Genomic DNA, 19,613 nt, shown 5'->3' with positions numbered 1-19,613 from the left:
TGATTCAGTAAGTGAAGTAGAAAAATCTGTGCATCAGTTGCCCTCATTCGAGGCATATGTAGAAAATACTATATAGGTCTTTTTTCTAAGATATTTACAACATAGTCAACTGTAATTGCAGCACATGGGAGGTATAAGTTAAAGCCTTCTGATTTGATATGATCACCTGAGACAAGCAATGAAACTTTGTCCTCAAAATGTTAAAAAAGCTTCATAATTCAAGGTTGAATGGGTGAAAAGGGGTTTAAAGGTGTTGAGGATGACAAACAGAAAAATTTTACATATTAAACCACTTCAAACAAGCATGATACCTGCAAGCCCCAAAACCTTTAGCACTGTACCTCAACAGTCGCTGAGTCCTATAAAAAAAAAAAAAAAGGTTGACCTGACCAAGCTTTCTCCCTAAACTTCATTCTCATCTCCGAAGTGCCTTCTGCTTCTTGTTCCTTGCAGGCGTCCTGATCGGCTGACTGGCTACTCCGTTTTCCAGAGCACCACGAATTGGAGTTACCGGTGGGGAGGTGGGGGAAAAAACGTCAGGCTCTCCGTCCATGCTGGACTTAAAAGGTCCGGCTGGGGAAAATTTCAGAGGACTGACATAAAGAGACGAGGAAGGAAACAGAAAAGTTGGAAGATTAACAGAATGGAAGATATTAACTATAGCTGAGAGAAATGTGTACTTACAGTATAGTTCAGTATAGTTTCCTCATGATCGTGTTCTAAGCCACAGATATTACAGACATATGAATTGATTCTTGTTGCTCATAAGATTGATTTTAAGCTCTTTTGGAATCGTGTTATTTGCTGTTGAATAACTGTTTCCTTGTAAATCTTTTAATATAAACTATTTGCTCTAACCTCTTTTAACCAAATGCAAATGGCTTAAAATGTGTCGCTCAACCAATTCATGCTTCATCTCTCTCTTTCTGCCTGTGTGTTACGTTACCTGATGGGTGTGCGTGGACTGCTGTTGTGTCGGCGTACGGGTCGTGTTCTGGGTTCGAATGAGAAGCCTTCCTTTAGACTCTCCAGGACAGACGGAGCCACATAGGTGAAACCCTGTAAGAAATGATCACCCCCTCACAAAACTTCATCATGGATGGATGACTTCACAGTGGACGGGCTTCTTTGTTAAAGAATTTTGAATTAGGGTTCTATTTCAAAATAAGAGAAGCAGCAGCCAGAACTAACACGTTGGCCTACAGGAGTTACTGTGCAGCCCATTTCACATGCATGAAAGTTCATAGGGTTGAAAAAAGTGAATTACCCGTCAAGTCTATTTTAGTTAATTGTTAAGAGGGAGAACAGCTCAGTCATTGACTATTTACTGGAGATAAAACTGAGGTTGGTTTCAAGTAGTCTGTGTTTTTTTTTAAGTCTAAACATAAACCACAAAAAGCTGATATGGAAGAGTATCTCACAGCGAAGGCGAGCTCTGCACTGTGGCTGAGGGTTGTATCATCTGGACTGTCCACTGGTGTCTGTCGGGTAAATCTGGTATCAAACTGGCTCACATCCTCGTCTGACTGCTACAGAGGGACGAGAAAAAAAACATATATGGAGAGAAAGAAGCAGTGAGTAAGGGTGTTTTTAGACTAGGAACTCAATAAGAGTACAATTGACCACAAAGTCTGCTTCATTTGATCACTGAACACAAACAGGCTATATTCGTAATCGCACTCAGGTACTGGTCCCACATTTTCAGAGAGAAGTGGACCAAAGTCTCTGTTGGGCTGCTGGATTACGCAACAGACAATGGGAGATGGCTGATGCAGATGAAGTGAACAGAAATAATGAGAAGAGTGTGCTCAAATAAACCTATAAGGCCAGAGTAACAGAAACATCCACTCAAAATGTGGCAGCTGATGACTTACCAGCTGTGGTTTGTATGGTGGCTCCATCCTTTTATTCAGCAGGTCATCCCAGCTGATGTGCTTGAAGAATGGATGTTTCTGCAATGAAAAAAAATAAACATTTACAAATCGCATTTCAACTTCAACATTAATAATAATCAGGGAAAGAATGTGGTTAAAAATTAGGAAAGCATTTCAAACATTGTAAATATGAAAAAGCTTCCACAACAATTCATATGAAAACAGACAAAGCATGATTCTGCCCATCTGACCTGCTTGTTTGTATCATTTCCTCGTATAGCTCCTATGAGGTTTGGGATTTGTTTTTACTGCCCATAACTTGTATGTACCGGTACTTGTTCTTACACAACACTTTGAATTTGGCTTTATTTGAACAATCACATCATCAGTTTGTCTCAAATAGAAAAGTAGCATTTTTTTTAAAACATGAAGATGTAAATATGGTCTCAGGCTCAGCATTGATGTATTTTCACCTGTCTGGTTTAAGAGAAGCAGTTGTAAACACAGCAGGCTATAAGCCTCATCAGTGACTGGAGGTTGCTACAACTAAAGGTGGAAGAAATTGTACCTGGATATCAGCACAGTCCATTTTACTGGAGCCAAGTCTTTGAGATGGATTCTTCTTCAGCAGCTGGAAAGATAGATTTGAAGAGTGGAACAAATCATGATAACAATTTATGATGATAAAAAAAATCATCCACCACTTGTTTTAATTTGGAAAATAAATCCTCTTTCAGAAAAAGTTTTCTATTGAGCAACAAATTAAAAAAGGGGTAGTGACTGGTGGTTGTAATGTTTCCTTGGGGGAAAATGTTCATTATCAAAGAACCTTGACTGATTTTATGTTGTTGTTGTCGTCATCACTGACGTATCAGCATTTTCTAATTTAAAAAAGACATTGCAGAAGGGATCCCTGCAGAGGGAGACCTTTTATGTTTTTATTTTAAACTAGAAACCGCAGATGTGTCGCTATCTTCCAATAATGAAAACATTTCACTTACAGAACACAGGAAGTGGATTACTCAACGATGGCTGATTGGATTAGTTGTTCTGTGTTATTGGTTTTAAATCACCAGTGACTCAAAACCACACAAAATGTAACTGAATCAGTTGTACATAGCCAGTAAGTAATTAAAAAAATAAAAAACATTATAAGACAGAGGATTAGAAAAACCCAGAGTCACCTTAAAAGAGGATTGTTTGGTGGTCAAATCAAATCAGGGTAACAATGAGAAGCAGTCCATTTTGAGTTCAGTAAAAGAGAAGAGATAAACGACATGACAGTTCAAACAGAAAGGCTGCAGATAGGGCAAGAAGACTCAGATAAAGATAAATGATACATAAAAGCAGATCAATGACATGCTTTGAGAAAACTGAGTGAATCAGAAAAATGTGTGAAGCCAAGCATCAACTAAGAAGGGAAAAAAGACCTTTTTTCTTTTAATATCATCGGTAAAAAAAAAAAAAACTGATATTACCTCTGAATATGTCTTCTAGGTAATCAGTGACAAAAAAGACTATTCTCAAATCAGATGAAAGCAGAATTGTGTGTGTGTTAGTACCTTCTTGATAAGGTCCCGGGCATCAATGGTCAGGTATGGTGGCAGATTCAGTTTACACTTTAAAATCTTATCAATGGTCTTCTTCCTGTTTTCAGCTGTGAAGGGGGGCTGAGGAAAAAAACAATTAGAGGGAGTCAGATTAGTTACACACACTGACAATTGTACAGGTAGATGCATTATTGGCTTCCTGCACCAAAGTCCTCTTCCTTACTGTGCTGTTGTGTCTTAGATGCATTATTTACCTTATAAGTGACGTGGGCTGAATCAAGTGTAAAAGCAGCATATTAATCTGAATCCATGACTTGTTTATTTTTTTCTAGTTTCCCCTTTGTTACAAAAACACTTAGTAACTCTGACACGCATGTGTTTCACACTGCTACTGCAGTCCAAACTCCAAACAATGGAGGGTGCTGACTCTGATTGTGGTACTGAGGCTTAATAGGTCAGGTAGAATCAGTTATATCTGAACCATTTCACTTGCTCGCTTAATAAGGCTAATAAAATTATCATAATAAAAAAAGAATGTGTCAGTGAGTGTGTGATGTCGTAAAACATTTCTCTCGGCTATTCGTGTAGTTACTAGGGATGTTTAGGAAATTAAAAAACTTAAAGTATAATCTGTGTTTTCATTTTAAGATTCAATATGATTATAGCTACAAACTGATTATTATTATTTTTTTTTTTTTTTGAAGACAACAGTGTACCTTATTTCAAACCTTCACCTGTCATAACAAGCTTTGGGTTCAGAGCCAAAAAATGAATCACTGATACAAGCTGCTTCAGACTCTCTCTTGCCTCTCTTTCCTATGTGTTTAAGACTTGGATATGCATTAATGAGATTCAGGGTAAGTCCCATCGTAGTTACTTGACTGCTTTCCCCATAATTAACAGCTATTCTATCACACAGTTCTAACTTACTGATCCGGTCATCATATCGTACATTAGGGCACCAAGGCTCCACCAGTCCACTGCTTTGTTGTGTCCCATCCTGGTCAGGATCTCTGGAGCCCTGAAGAAAAAAAAAAAAAAAAAAAAAAAAATATATATATATATACACTCAACAAAAATATAAACGCAACACTTTTGTTTTTGCTCCCATTTGTCATGAGATGGACTCAAAGATCTAAAATTCATTCCAGATACACAATATTACCATTTCTCTCAAACATTGTTCATAAATCTGTCTAAATGTGTGATAGTGAGCACTTTTGCTTTGCTGAGACAATCCATCCCACCTCACAGGTGTGCCACATCAAGATGCTCATCAGACACCATGATTAGTGCATAGGTGTACCTTAGACTGTCCACAATAAAAGGCCACCCTGAAATGTGCAGTTTTTGCTTTATTGAGGGTCTGGGGACTCAGAACCAGTCAGTATCTGGTGTGACCACCATTTGCCTCATGCAGTGCAACACATCTTCTTCGCATAGAGTTTATCAGATTGTCAATTGTGGCCTGTGGAATGTTGGTCCACTCCTCTTCAATGGCTGTGCGAAGTTGCTGGATATTAGTGGGAACTGGTACGCGCTGTCGTATACGCCGGTCAAGCACATCCCAAACATGCTCAATGGGTGACATGTCCGGTGAGTATGCTGGCCATGCAAGAACTGGGACATTTTCAGCTTCCAAGAATTGTGTACAGATCCTTGCAACATGGGGCCGTGCATTATCTTGCTGAAACATGAGGTGATGTTCATGGATGTATGGCACAACAATGGGCCTCAGGATCTCATCACGGTATCTCTGTGCATTCAAAATGCCATCAATAAAATGCACCTGTGTTCTTCGTCCATAACAGATGCCTGCCCATACCATAACCCCACCACCACCATGGGCCACTCGATCCACAACATTGACATCAGCAAAGCGCTCACCCACACGACGCCACACACGCTGTCTGCCATCTGCCCTGAACAATGTAAACCGAGATTCATCCGTGAAGAGAACACCTCTCCAACGTGCCAGACGCCATCGAATGTGAGCATTTGCCCACTCAAGTCTGTTACGGCGACGATCTGGAGTCAGGTTAAGACCCCGATGAGGACGACGAGCATGCAGTTGAGCTTCCCTGAGACGGTTTCTGACAGTTTGTGCAGAAATTCTTTGGTTATGCAAACCAATTGTTTCAGCAGCTGTCTGAGTAGCTGGTCTCAGACGATCTTGGAGGTGAACCTGCTGGATGTGGAGGTCCTGGGCTGGTGTGGTTACACGTGGTCTGCGGTTGTGAGGCCGGTTGGATGTACTGCCATATTCTCTGAAACGCCTTTGGAGACGGCTTATGGTGGAGAAATGAACATTCAATGCCCGAGCAACAGATCTGGTTGACATTCCTGCTGTCAGCATGCCAATTGCACGCTCCCTCAATGCTTGCGCCATCTGTGGCATTTTGCTGTGAGACAAAACTGCACATTTCAGAGTGGCCTTTTATTGTGGGCAGTATAAGGTACACCTGTGCACTAATCATGGTGTCTGATGAGCATCTTGATGTGGCACACCTGTGAGGTGGGATGGATTGTCTCAGCAAAGCAAAAGTGCTCACTATCACACATTTAGACAGATTTATGAACAATGTTTGAGAGAAATGGTAATATTGTGTATCTGGAATGAATTTTAGATCTTTGAGTCCATCTCATGACAAATGGGAGCAAAAACAAAAGTGTTGCGTTTATATTTTTGTTGAGTGTATATATATATATACACACACGAGGGAAATGAAACACTGTTCAATCAGGTTTTTACAAATTATTTTCCAAAATGTTTTTTTTTTTTTTTTTTTTTTATGTAAATCCTTTTTAAGAGTACAAAATGTGTTATAATTTTTATGATTGTTGGGGTGGGGACAAAACAGTTTAATCCCAGTCACACTATTCCGTCATAAGGATTGAAAGAAACCAGTTTAAGTTAGGAGGAGCTCAGTGTTACTCACATGTACTCTATGGTGCCACAAAAGGTGTGAGTGACAGAGCCATCATGAATGGATTCTTTACAAAGACCAAAATCTGTTAGCTTGATGTGTCCTTGAAAAAAAAAAAGAAAACACAGGTTCCAGTTACTATTCAAGGTAAAGGTCTAAATGACAAATTAAGACAATGTAAGACGAAAGTACAAAATTCACCACATGACCGACGATGACACATTAAAGGTCACGTATTCTGCAAAATAAATTTCACCATGATTTTCTAACTATGATTTTCTAATCAGGAATTCAGTTGTTCAAAACAGCTCAAAGTAACCATGCATATGTATTAACTACTTTTCCACAATAATGGAACAGCTAAAAAATCTTGTGTTCAACAACATTTGGTCTTGGATGTTAACTTACTTTCTGTACACTACTTTGCATGGGGCGTGTGTTACCTTGGTGATTAAGCATGATGTTTTCAGGTTTGAGGTCTCTGTAAATAATCCCGTTTGAGTGGAGGTGACCAAGGGCCATTGTAATCTCTCCTAGATAGAAACTGCACACAGACATGAATCAGTGAAGTTTGTGGTACATGAAAAGCCCCGTTTCCACCGAGCGGTCCGGCTCAGTTCATCTCGGTACAGCACGCATTTTGTGGCGTTTCCATAGACTAATCCCGGGAAAGATTCCCAAGTATCCGACCCGTACCGTCCCACTTTTTGGGACCCTTCCGTTGGGGGTTAAGAATATCGAGCTGACCCAAAAATGTGGAGCTAAACACTGCAGTCCGTTGATTGGTCAAAAGAATCTTCACTTCCCATTTGAGAACGGTAAACACAACCCCGCGGTGTTTAAATACACAGCCGATTGTTTACGTCTGTTTATTTCTCCTCGCGGCACACAACCTTCACTGAAATAAAGCTTGATTGGGTTTTGTAATCAAGAGCCACATGACAATGACAGAGTAGATGTCTTCCGGCGTTGGTTTTGTTTGCGTCACGTTTTCTCCTTTGTTGAATTTATTAATTGCGGTTAGCTGCTAATGTGACGCTATTACATAACTGACACGGCTATCGGCATTTGTTAGGGCACGGGTGGTGGTGGAAACACAAACGGGATCAGGCTTTACCGAAACCAAACTGTACTGATCCGTACAAGACCGCTGTGTGGAAACGGGGCTTAAATTACCTTGCAGTGTCCTCCATGAAGATGCCTTCTTTCTCCAGCTGCATGAACAGTTCCCCTCCTAGTTACAGACAACAGCACATATGGATAAGTAATAGTAGTATTGACCTACTTGTATGCTTTTGTGGCCTTCATCGTAGATGAGGACAGAGGATCGAGTAAGAGACAAGGATGATATGAAGTAAAGTGCAGAGGTTCAAAATCAAACTGAGGCTGCCCACATCGGGGGCTAGAGTCCCTGTACGAGGAACATAACACACAACCACTCGGCTATGACAAGAGTAAAGAGTTTCATTTCTTAATTCAACTGTTTTTATATTGCTTAATTGCTCCAACATTAACAACATTTAGGCAATAAATACTACAACAACAGGGCATGTACAACACTTGTGTTTTTTTTTATCCTCCTCATTCATCAGCTCAGCATCATCCCTGAATGTCTTACCGATCAGACACTCCAGTATGAGGTAAAGTTTTCCTCCAGTCTGGAAGGCGTAGAGCAGATCCACAATGAAAGGGTGTCTCACCGTCTCCAGGATCTCCCGTTCTGCTCGAGTATGTGCTGTGTCTTTAGCATTGCACACTATCTTAGCCTGAAGATGAACAAAAAAAACAAACGAAAGAAAGAAAGAAAGAAAGAAACAAAGAAAGAAAGAAAGAGTAAATGACTAAAAAACAGGATTACAAAAAATTTAATATTAAGAAAGACTTAGTATGACCTTACAATTTGTGTCCTTAGCCAGTTTTTCCCCAAGACAATAACTGGGGGGCAGCCCGAGTACATTTCCAACCTGATTTTATTAAATGTTTCATTTATTCGTAAATTCGCTGCGTGTGCAAGAGAGAGCTTCATTTCAATAATGATAATGTACAGCCTCGTGCTGCTGATGCTTGAGTTGAACTCCTACAGTATAAATAACAGATATCGAGTGGAACTTTTCAAAACGCTATCTTGTCATTCTGTGGGAAACACTGAGCGCTAATGGGACCAAAAGGGACTGACGCTGTGCTTGATTAAACTCAGCTTGGAAATATTTACCAATCCAGATAAGCACATATCATAACATAATTCACTGATTCACACAGCTTGGTTGTGTCTAGATGAACTGTTCTGATGCCTTAAGTCACATTTGGTTGACCCGTGCCCAATTTGAAGACATGTTGGCTGAAATCAGTCCAGGATAATGGATTACTTTCTGCTAGTTCACCATAACTTAAAAAGGAGAAAAAAAATACCTTTCTCAGGACCTTCATGGCAAATATCTTCCCTGTCTGAGCACCTTGAACTTTCCTCACTTGGAAAACCTGCAAAGGTGTATTATAATTTAGTTTTTTTTAATACATCAGACAAGATCTAGCAAACAGTCATTATCTATGAATCATCCAATAGTAATAGATGATGCCCAATACGAGGTATAGAATTAACAACACTGATTCATCATTCAAAGCAAATATCAATCCAAACGGTTGTTCACTCGAAAGCAAGAGAGGTGTAAACAATCGGAGGAATGTCATTATCTTAAAAAGATGTAATATGTCACACACAACACACAAACTCACCTTGCCATAGGCCCCTTTTCCCAGTACAGTGAGAAGCTCAAAGCAGTCAGGTCCCACTCTCTCACTGTCTCTGTTGACACTTTCGCTGGTCAACTCCACCTCCTCTGTCTGAACACTGTAAGGAACCACACAGAGATTCATGCGTGTACAATCTCACTTTGATGTTTTGAGATCGAATGTTAAAGTCAACATACTTCTCTGGTTCTGTCACTGTGAAGTCACAGACATCGTCCTACAGAGGGGTAACACAGAGGTGACAGCGTTATTAGACACATGTAGAATGTAAAGACACAATCTCAAATTAAATCACATTTTACTAAGTGACTACACCAGAACATTGACTCTAATAAATCTTATTAACATACACAGTAATTGGTCTGTGGTCTTATTAATGACTGGGGAATACAGACCTCTGTATCACTGATGTCTTCAGTCTCCAGGTCAATGTCAAACACTCCTGCCATGCTGAAAAGGAGATTTTACAGTCTGTCAGGAGATTGCCATTAAACCAGATGTTCATTGACACATTCACCCCAAATAGGAGTTTACTGCACAGCTGTCAAGCAAACGGGAGGGGGGGGGGGGGGGGCTCTGGTTTGAAAAAAGGTAATACTGAAACAATAACAACACCAGCACCCTTAAAGTGACAGAGCAGTTCACGTGACACCTTTGATTTCTGAATAATTTCATGTTAATGTCAGGGTAGGTCATTTTCGAAAACTAGCATGATTTTGAAAGTAGCATCCGCCTCGTTTCCACACAGCGGTACAGTTTGGTACAGTTTAGTTTGGTACAGTCTGATGCTGTTTGAGTTTCCACAGCCAACCGTGCCCTATTTGGTAGGCAGCATGACACAGTGTGCCCCGCTAATAAATTCAACAAAGAAGGAAAATGCGACACACTAAACAAAGACCAACATCCAGCAATTCATCTACTTTGTCATTGCAGCGTTTCCCCTATATGATTTTTTTTTTCATGAGAGGGGAAAGGTAAGTAAGTGAAAGGAGAGGGAGAAGAGGAAAAGGGAGGACAGAGCTCCAGCTTATCTCTTTAGAAACTAACATTATTTACACTGAGGGCTAAAATCCGCCGCTGCTGACATATTTAAGAGAAAGGAACGGAGAAACGAAAGGAGAGGAGAAATAACTTCATAGTATTTTGTGCTACAGACGCATGATATCAGGATGAACACACCTCCAAGTGAGAAACTGTGCATTAGCATGTGGCTCTATAATACAAAACCAATCAAGCTTGGTTTCAGAATTTAAACAGTGTGGTTGTGTTTGTCTTTTAGTGTCACTGTCGTATGGGACCAACAGACTACAGTGTTTAGCTCCACCTTTTAGGGTCTGATCGATATACTTGGCACCCCAACATAAGGGTACCAAAAAGTAGGACGGTACAGGTCAATAACTTGGGGATCTTTCCCAGCTTTAGCCTATGGAAACACCACAAAATACATGCTGCATGGAAACAACCCGAACAAGCCTTTCACTCTCTGTGCCTATTTGTAACACTACTCTAATTCTATAGTTGTTGGTTAATTAAAATATGTGTTATTCTAGATCTGGCTACTCAAAGAAACAGATTCAGGATACATTTGAAACAAATTAAACAAGTTTCCAATTATTTTGATCAGGATGTGCTGTCAAATATTGACGGTATCAACACAGTCCTACTCACAAGCAAAAGTTAAAAAATAGGAACTGCAGGTGGTACATACCTCGATTTGTCAGATATCAGTTCTGTGAAAAACAGATATTTCAGTGAGTTGGTACTATCTCAACATTATGCTTTTTCAGATTCAGATTCAGAAAATGTACATAATTACAACATACTGCCACAGCGTTCGGCAGTGTGTGTGTGTGTGTGTGTGTGTGTTTTTCTATGTGGTTGTTTTTCTGCTCTATTTTTGCTTGTTCAGCGGTTTGTTGTTTGTAAATGGGATTTATATTTAAAGTTTGACATCACTTGATGTAGTGACGTGGACTACAGTACTCAGAGAAACATGTATACTCTGTCGTTTTACTCTCACAGATATCACGGTTTAAAATGATTAAATAAAGCTGGGTTCACTTTTCATGTTAGCATGCACATTACTAAAACCGGAAAACTAATGTGATTCATTCACTAGGCTGCTTTAACATGACTACACATTTAAACAGTACGTTTGTCAGGATGACTATTTGGTACATGAACTCAAGGGTTGGTTTAAACTCGCTGACTACAGCAGATGTGCGCTTTCACTTTAACAGCTGGTTTGACAGGTAGCTAGCATGCTAATGCTAGGTAGCGTATTTACCTTTGAACGATGCCTCATCCGTTGGCACCTCTTTTATCTCAGCTCACAATCAAACAGTAGTTGCTCTTCTTAAATCAACCAGCTTCAACACCGAGAGCTGTTTAGTTCCCCTTCATGCTGCTTTTAACAGCATGAACGCTGCGTGATGTTGTTGACGCGGGGTGGACCTTTAACCTCCTACGTCATCAGGGGTCCTGAGAAAAAGCTTACGTCGCCTGAACAATAATAATAATAATAATAAGAAGATGTTCTACTATATGTGGATATCATCGTGTCCATATTAATTTAGCCTCCATACTTTACTTTATCCCCATTCCCGAATATAATGTAAATATATTTAGCATGTGTGGTTATTTCTAATATAAATCAATCAATCAATCTTTATTTATATTTATGTCAATTCATAACATGTGTTGTCTCGAGACAACAATATCGATTCGTCTATTAGTTAACTTTCCATATATTTTTGTGAACAATCTTTATTCAGCTTGATTGAAGAAATAACACTTTTTATAAGACAAATTAAGTTTCCTGGAGATATTCGGTCTGTAATATTTAGTCTATGATCTGACATGGTAACCATCTCCCTATAACGCCCTTCTTTTTTCATATTCACATAAATCTACAATGCATACAACTAACACTACGTGTACTACAAGAAGAGGGGAAGAAACTTTTCTTTTGGCGAGAGGTTTTGGTCCTTATAGACCGCAGCCTCTTGCAAGAGAGAAGAGTCTCAAACAGTCCATGTGCAGGGTGAGAAAGGTTGGCCACGATCCTACCCGCACGCCTCAGAGTCCCTGATGCGTACAGGTCCTGGAGAGATGATAGATTGCAGCTGATCACCTTCTCTGCCTTTGTCTTTTGCTGTGGCTTTAGAGTTCCAGACTGATGGAAGAGGAGAGGATGGACTCGATGATGGCAGTGTAGAAGTACACCATTATGGTCTTCACAAACTTTCGCTCAGCTACACAACCAAACGATGTTTTAGGCTAATAGTTGAGTGGGTAGTTTGAGTGGTGAATTATTTCGCTTTGATGAACAATGAACAAGGGTGTCCTGTGCGTATTTTCGCGTATAGTAAACACTTATCCAAAGACCTACAAAGTCTGATACAGAACGGAGGTATAAGGAGACGAGCAAAACAGAGACGCCCGAACAGGGACTTGAACCCTGGACCCTCAGATTAAAAGTCTGATGCTCTACCGACTGAGCTATCCGGGCCCTAAACACACAGCAAAGAGATTTCGCATTATGGATTCAACGTGCCTATACTGCCAGGGCTCCAGGTGTAGGCACATATGGGTTATGTACGATTAAAACAGACGTAAAGGAAATGCATTATTGTTTATTGAACTGTTTTTTGTTTTTTGTTTTTTTTTAAAGCACGCCACTATTCACTTTAAATAGGGCTAGCATAACATGACTGACAGATGACTGCTCGTCTCAAACGGGACTCGATCAGTCATACTCGCTGCCAGTTCTGCGTTTATGACCCAAAAATCAACAGAACAGTTTTATTTAATATGGTAACTTAACAATGAGTAAGCCCTTTCCTAAAATGAGAGAAGTTATTACCTAAAGCAAAAAAAAAAAAAAAAAGTAGTTCAAACAATTACGATGACTTACCGAGAGTATAATTATAATTACGTTTTGTGCAATGGTCCCCACTCAGACACGCAACTTATTTCAGAAAACCCTTGGCGAAATGAAAAATACTGATTAGGCCCCAGCGAGATTTGAACTCGCGACCCCTGGTTTACAAGACCAGTGCTCTAACCCCTGAGCTATGGAGCCTTGGATGCACAAAGTGACGTCACAGTTCTAAAAAAAATGGAACTTCCGAAGTGCTTGTCCTGTTTACTTAAAAGTCGTCAAAGTATTATATATAGGGTTGGTTTTTTTTAATCCCAGATGAGCAATTCCGTTTGACAGTCTACCGAGCCATTAAAAGAAGCAAAGACAACATAAAGGTCACAAACACATCACAGCAGCATTCAGTTACATTCGCATGTCACTAACAACAATTCAGCAGATAAACAGGTCAACCAATGACAAACCAGCGCAAGCAATCTAGAATTTCATAATATAATAAATACAACGCCAGAATGTATCTAAGAAATGGATTCATACATCAGAGTATGTCACCGATTATTCCGCTGTGAATGCTAGGACATGCTCTGCTATCCCTAATGAAACGACATTACCACGTACAAGATTAGCCTCACGTAAATAAATAACACGATAAACCCGCTATAAAAACAAGTCATACACACTGTAGTGTATATAGCCTACGTACGGAGTGGTATGGTAAACATAGACAAACACAACCGGATGATGTTGAGAAGTCGAAAGTCTGCTTCAACGTCCCTTAAAATGAGCTATTTCCGATTTATCCAGCAGGTGGCAGTATGCCGCAGCTTTTAAAAGGTTTTCCTCTCTGCACACTTCCTCCCTTCCCCCACGACGTCTCAGTTTGTTTAGCCTAAATAAAGTTTAATTTAATCTACATTTAACTTTTTAAAAAACAAAAAAAATAGAATGTAATGTTTCGTTCTGCTTTTGTTTTTATTGAACATTTGCTTTCGTGTTTTTTTGTTTTCAAACGTAAAGGAATAACAACCAAAAAAAGAAATAATGAAAAGAAAAGAAAAAAAAATAAGAAGAAAAACAAAACAAGAATAACTTTTTTTTGCCAATAACAAAATAACACAATAAACTGACAATATACTTAAACAATTCAAGATGTCCGAAAAGGAGTAGTAAGAATAATAAACACATTTAATACTACACCATACTCAATCTTTATCACATATTAACTTCCATTTTTAAATCTATTTCATAATATAAAGTCTTTTTTTTCATAATACATCTTTATAATCTGTGATTGTGGGCTTTCTTCTTACTCTCTACTTTATGTAAATCCTTCTTTATATCTATTTTAGAATAGAATAGAATGCCTTTATTGTCATTATACAAATAGAAATATGCTTCAGTGCACACAGCTAAAAACAAACAAACAACAACAACAACAACAACAAGAGTATGGGTCAAAAAAAAAAAAAAGAGTGACCCTAGTTAACAGAAGGTGGGACTCATTTACAGTTTGCATCATAGGCTACTAAAATTAAATGAATCACATTTCTTATTCCAAAGTACGAATCAGGCTTGTACATTGCCTCAACTCCTGCACACTCATACTGTTCCACAGTCTTACCCCTCAGACTGAAATACAACAAATGTTCATTGTGGTACGCTCAAGGTTTTTACCCTCCTATTTGATTTAACTGTTGCTGTTACATTGCTGTTCTTTGGCTCCTGCTGCTCTTGTGGGACAGAAAAGATCATCAGAATCAGTATGAACAAGACTAAGGGCAATAAAAAGATTTAGCTGAAAGAAGTCAGTGATTACAACTACAGTATATTAGCAACACAAAAGGAGGAAAGAAAGTACAAAAACTCAAGAAATGTAATGCTAACCCACACAAGATATAGGCCAGTTATTTTAGCACTAGGGCTATGCTAAAAAGGTCTGCTTGGATTTATTGTTTTTTTAGTCATGTTTTGTTTTACTGCTGATTAAGAATCAGAATCAGTTTTACTGGCCGGATATGTTTACACATATCAGGAATTTAGAGATCGTGTTTAGGTCTAACAACAGGTGGAACCAGACTGTTGTAAATGTGCTTAATGTTACTCAAGGGGGAACTCATCAGGCTTGTACTGTTCTGGAGACCCCCTCTCTATTGGTCGTCTTAACCATGGGCGTGTTGAGGGGCTGCGTTCCTCCCCAGTCCCCTTTCTGAACCTCATACTGAGTTTTACAGCACAAAGGAGAAGATGGGCACGAAAGTATAACGTTGACAAACATGGCAGAGTTCATTTCAACGCACCATGGACAACCTCTGCTGTATTCCTGCTCATGAAATATTAGAGGAAATATAGTTCCTCTCTGTTTGGATTTTGCATTTTAATTCAAGTAGAAAGACGAGGTTGCTTTGATCCACCATCCGGAGAGGGAAGGAAGGACAGAGCCATGGTAGAGACGATCCTGCTTTTTCCTCCAAGGGTTCTGGATAAGGAGGGTGGACCCAAAAGTGCATATTAAAAGGTGAATGTTTAATTAATTACAAAGTGGTGTGTGACCTGAAAAGTGTAGTGTATGCACCATAGGTCTGCTGCAGTAGTCTATTTCTTTTTAGACTGACGTCTATGTAGTCTCCTATTCTTAAGTTTACGGCAGGTCGAAACTTGAAACAGACCTTAATAAACTGAGTCGCTACAGAATAATATAAATTGCCTTTTTGCCCATTGGCGAGTTTTCTTTCTTTTTTCTTTTTGGTTAGCCTACATTTGTCATCACGGTAAACTTCGAGGGTTGTCTCCACGGGATCGAGACCAGTTGAACCTGTTCTGGTGAGACCTGGTGGTTTACCAAATTGTGCTGCCTTCTGAGGATTTCGACTCGCGGGACCGTGCACAGTTCAAGCCTGCTGAAAAAAACATCCACACTGTAGATTGATGTGTGGATGTTTATGTTTTGCTCTGATAATGTAATTATCAAGTCAAATGACGTATAGTGAACTCCACAATTCGAAGTTGAATAAAATATGGCTTAGGTTAAAACACAGATTAGTTGTATTTGCTCCAGTTTCAAAACAGAGAGTTCTCCCTAAAATGACATGAGGTCTACTTTTTGGACGCTTGTAAAAAAAATCTACTGCTAATCTTAAAACGTATCGATGGCGCTGCACGTTATAAGAAATAGAAGTATTGTGATTTTAAGCAGAACGTTGAGGTTGCATTGCAGTTCCATTCGATTAGTTTGAGATGGGCGCGCTCCCGCGAGTTGCACGAAATTCTCGCCGTGCAGCAGAACTCGGCGTAACACCTGGTTAGAGTGTCGTTACTACCGTGGGTGCGCTGTTGGAAGCCACTACAGTTTCTCAACATTTCGGTATGCAACGCCCTAAACTACGAGAGGAAAACACACAAGCTGTTGCTATCGCCGCCCTTTCAGTTGGGATTAATGTGCTCACACGATAGATTAAATATCAACCGAAACGTAATTTTTTAAACCGCAATTTCTCCAAATTGAGGGAGTTTCTTCCACTAAGCCAAAATCTCACAAAGGCCGTCACTGGAGATTCACGAATCGCCGGAGAAGCAGTCCGTGTGACTGAAGAAAGGACTCATTTAGACCTCAGTACATAGATTGTGTGGTCCGGTTGTTTCTTGTCCTGTGTTATGGCTAACACGGTGCAGCGAGGACAGTGATTTCCTTCCCCGCTCTGCCATGCGGGGAGCTCGGATGTCCGCAGGAGAATGTGTGGATCTGTCCCGGCGTTAGCTCTGCCGTGGCTCCATGTAAGACAAACCGCTTTGTTTATATCTGGGGTAATGGTGTGGTGTTATTCATTTGCCTTATGAAATAATGAAACCGGAATTGAAAAACAGACAGAATTGTGTTCAAATGCCCCATTGTTTGCTCTGTGGTTGGCCTCTGTCTCTTTCAATGAATCAAGCTTCATTTTGAGAAACGAGTCTATTATTAGGCTGCATCAAACTATCATTGAGAAAAACTGATTGCTCATCCTAAATGTCCTCTGTAGGGCCAACAGTAACAACATGCTCCTGGCCTCTGCCGTGGTGGTGTGGGAATGGCTGAACGAACACGGCCGGTGGAGGCCTTACAGCCCCGCCGTCTCCCACCAGATCGAGGCGGCCATCCGGAGCAGCGACCCCCGCGGAGGGAGCGTGGTCCTCGGCCAGGTGGACAGCCGGCTCTCGCCCTACATCATAGATCTCCAGTCCATGCATCAATTCAGACAGGACACAGGTACGACAGTAGAGCATGCACTGTACGAGGATATGATGTTTTGATTGTTTTTTTTGGGGGGGGGGCGTCAGCAGGACCATAACACTCTCGTATTACTGACAAAAAATCGTTATGGTACGTGAGGGAGTTGTGTAACTGTGCAATCCGCCTCATTGTATTGTCATGTTTGCAACTATTCACCTCCATGTGTGCGTGTTTTTTTTGTTTTACAAATATACATAGTTCACCCTAAAGTCTTTTCTCTTCTTTCTGCAACCCAGTTGTAACAATTCAGATTATTACTTGAGATTGTTGGGTTCAACAATATTGTTTGTCAAAGGCTTACATTAGTTTTTCACTATTAAGTCAAATAGTTCACCAACAATCTTTTATTTTCACCTCATTCACTTTTGTATTTTTTAAGTGTATGTTTAGAGCAAATCAGGAGCACATTTCTCCTCAAGTACAATCACATATAGAGCCAAGGTACAAATGTGAATTTGCCCCAAACAAGGGAAGTCACAATCACTTGTGTCTTTGCTTTATGTGGGAGTTGATCCCCGTGATTGATTACAAATGGTTCTTCTAACCTTAGTTCACAATACAATCATTTTTAAAGTTGCTTGTGATACATCTGGTAGGTCGTAGATCAACCTGGTATAACATGAATTTTGGTGTTTCACAAATCTGTTCTGTGATTCATAATTACGGCTTCTTTTCCCTGCGTTCATTTGGATGGAAGTGCAGCAAGATCGATGTATTTCTGGATCATAATGCAGTATTAAGCATGACTGCAGTTGATGGTTGACATGAAACTGGTGCTCTCCAGACACAGGTGGATAGGTGCTCCAAGACTCAAACAGAGGTACTTAGCAGTGCACGACCAAGTTAAGGGGCATCAAGCTGGGCACTGGTCAGCAACACAAAAAGCAAGAAGCAGCAGTAGAGTTAATCCATTTTAGAAATGTTTTGAATGGACTTTCGTGCAACATAGGACCATGTTATGAACTCGGACATATTTTTCGTTGAATTGCGGGACATTTTCACTCCAACTAAAGCTGTTTTCACATACGCACTCCTGAAAATACCTCATTTCAGGAGGACTGCTCTGGATATTCCCCTGACTTGGCTGTTGATTTACTTCACAGAGGGAGACTATCCCGCGGACCTAGCAGACCAAGCAACAGAGTCCGCTATATGATCCTAAAATAAGAACATTTGCATTCTTATCTGTATTTGTGGTTTGACAGAATGACACGGTCAACAAGCGCAGAGAACAACATACGGACAAACAGAAAACAGTTTAAGTAAGTGCACAGAGATTCTTTGCACTGACTCCAGTCACAGGATAAAAACGTCACCACCCTCTCCCACTGGCTCCAGATGAATTCTCTGGATTCTGTTCTGCTGGGTTCCATCAGCTCACTCGGTCTTCTTCAATAAGAGAAACTCTGGCTGCGATCACACATATAGCTCCTCCTGGAAATGTCAGAAGTTTTTCAGGAGTTTTCTGCAGGTGTGAAAGCCCCATAACGAGCTACATTGAAGTTTAATCTGTTTTACCAGTTCATGACCAAGCAATGGCACATTTCATCAGCAGTTTGTTTTACATAAAAACCACCACTGTAAGTCTTGATTCCTGTTTTACGCCATCTCCCTTACAAATATTGTATGTGCTAAATGTATTTTAGGACATACACAAAGTTCCATAGACAGATGGGGCGAGGGTTTTGTGGAATTAAGTTTAACATATCTTACACTAACTTGTCCGACACAAACTAGCAACTATTATGTGGCTCTGTGACTTCACACATCAAGGACTGTGCCCATTTAACAGATTGCATTTTTAAAGTTCACAAAAGACAGACAGCTAGTGTGCCGTGAGGAGTAATTCGCTGAATTTGACGACATTGTTTTGCATTGGACTCCCCTACTGCAAGGGTGTTGCGAAACTTCCTCGGCAGACAGTGTGTTTGTGTGTGTTTGTAAATCTAGATTGAACTATATGATGATGTAGAGCAGCTGCAGATGACCGTCCAACAACCAAGCTTGCTACATTCTTTAGCTCTTTTCCACCAGCACACACACACACACACACACACACACACACACACACACACACACACACACACACACACACAGACGCATGCATGCACGCTGTGGCACACAGCAGCTGCACACTCAACACTCAGTGAGACCTTGATAGAAAGAATGGAATATTTCAAGGCCTAATGAGCAGAGAGTTCACTATACTTGTCTGTAACACCCTCCCCCTCCCAGGGGTCTCTCACCCTCTCCCCTTCCTCCCCCTCTCTTGTCAGAGTGTTTAGTTTCGTCAATAGGCAGGAGTCCCAGGGGCCTCTTGGATTTGGCTTCGACATGGGAGAGCTAGAAAGATAGGAGTTTTTG

General features: G+C 40.3%; 2 protein-coding genes across 5 annotated transcripts in view; one reads left to right on the top strand and one right to left on the bottom strand.

The window, feature by feature from the left end:
* Window positions 1-224: 224 nt before the first annotated feature.
* Window positions 225-11,600, bottom strand: LOC306817014 (ribosomal protein S6 kinase beta-2-like). Of its 3 annotated transcripts, none has more exons than XM_079333553.1 (17): window positions 11,387-11,600; window positions 10,768-10,829; window positions 9,495-9,549; window positions 9,279-9,316; window positions 9,085-9,199; window positions 8,761-8,829; window positions 7,970-8,117; window positions 7,528-7,585; window positions 6,795-6,895; window positions 6,364-6,454; window positions 4,355-4,445; window positions 3,437-3,544; window positions 2,443-2,505; window positions 1,875-1,952; window positions 1,422-1,529; window positions 947-1,059; window positions 225-593 (listed from the first exon to the last, which is right to left on the bottom strand). In XM_079333553.1, exons 2-17 carry the CDS (start codon window positions 10,803-10,805, stop codon window positions 416-418), a joined length of 1,452 nt encoding a protein of 483 aa, XP_079189679.1. In that variant the 5' UTR covers window positions 10,806-10,829; window positions 11,387-11,600; the 3' UTR covers window positions 225-415. The 3 variants fall into 3 exon arrangements, with proteins under 3 accessions (XP_079189679.1, XP_079189680.1, XP_079189681.1); XM_079333554.1 differs by having other exon boundaries at window positions 10,808-10,829; window positions 11,387-11,599; XM_079333555.1 differs by lacking the exon at window positions 10,768-10,829 and having other exon boundaries at window positions 11,387-11,599.
* A 3,585-nt stretch (window positions 11,601-15,185) lies between these two features.
* The window catches only part of LOC306842419 (E3 ubiquitin-protein ligase DTX4-like), a 31,453-nt gene continuing 27,025 nt past the window's right edge, over window positions 15,186-19,613 (top strand). The window contains exons 1-2 of one of the 2 annotated variants that reach the window (XM_079372672.1): window positions 15,186-15,497; window positions 16,999-17,225. In XM_079372672.1, the coding sequence (XP_079228798.1) occupies window positions 17,015-17,225 (211 nt within the window). In that variant the 5' untranslated portion in view covers window positions 15,186-15,497; window positions 16,999-17,014. Of the gene's footprint in view, window positions 15,498-16,268; window positions 16,754-16,998; window positions 17,226-19,613 lie in introns of those variants that run through there. The other variant, XM_079372671.1, reaches the window with a different exon arrangement.

This window comes from Symphodus melops (genome assembly GCF_947650265.1).
Source record: "Symphodus melops genome assembly, chromosome: 2".
Lineage (NCBI taxonomy): Eukaryota > Metazoa > Chordata > Actinopteri > Labriformes > Labridae > Symphodus > Symphodus melops.
This window is presented reverse-complemented; position numbering and strand designations above follow the sequence as displayed.

Bases quoted from the DNA above. Each gene is read 5' to 3' on its own strand.
- LOC306817014 (XM_079333553.1), bottom strand. From the start codon at position 10,805: ATGTACCACCTGCAGTTCCTATTTTTTAACTTTTGCTT. The intron at 3,545-4,354 runs GTAAGTTAGAAC...TTTTTTCCTCAG, and splicing joins ACGATATGATGACCGGATCA to CCCCCCTTCACAGCTGAAAA. The intron at 1,530-1,874 runs GTAAGTCATCAG...GTCCCTCTGTAG, and splicing joins CACCATACAAACCACAGCTG to CAGTCAGACGAGGATGTGAG.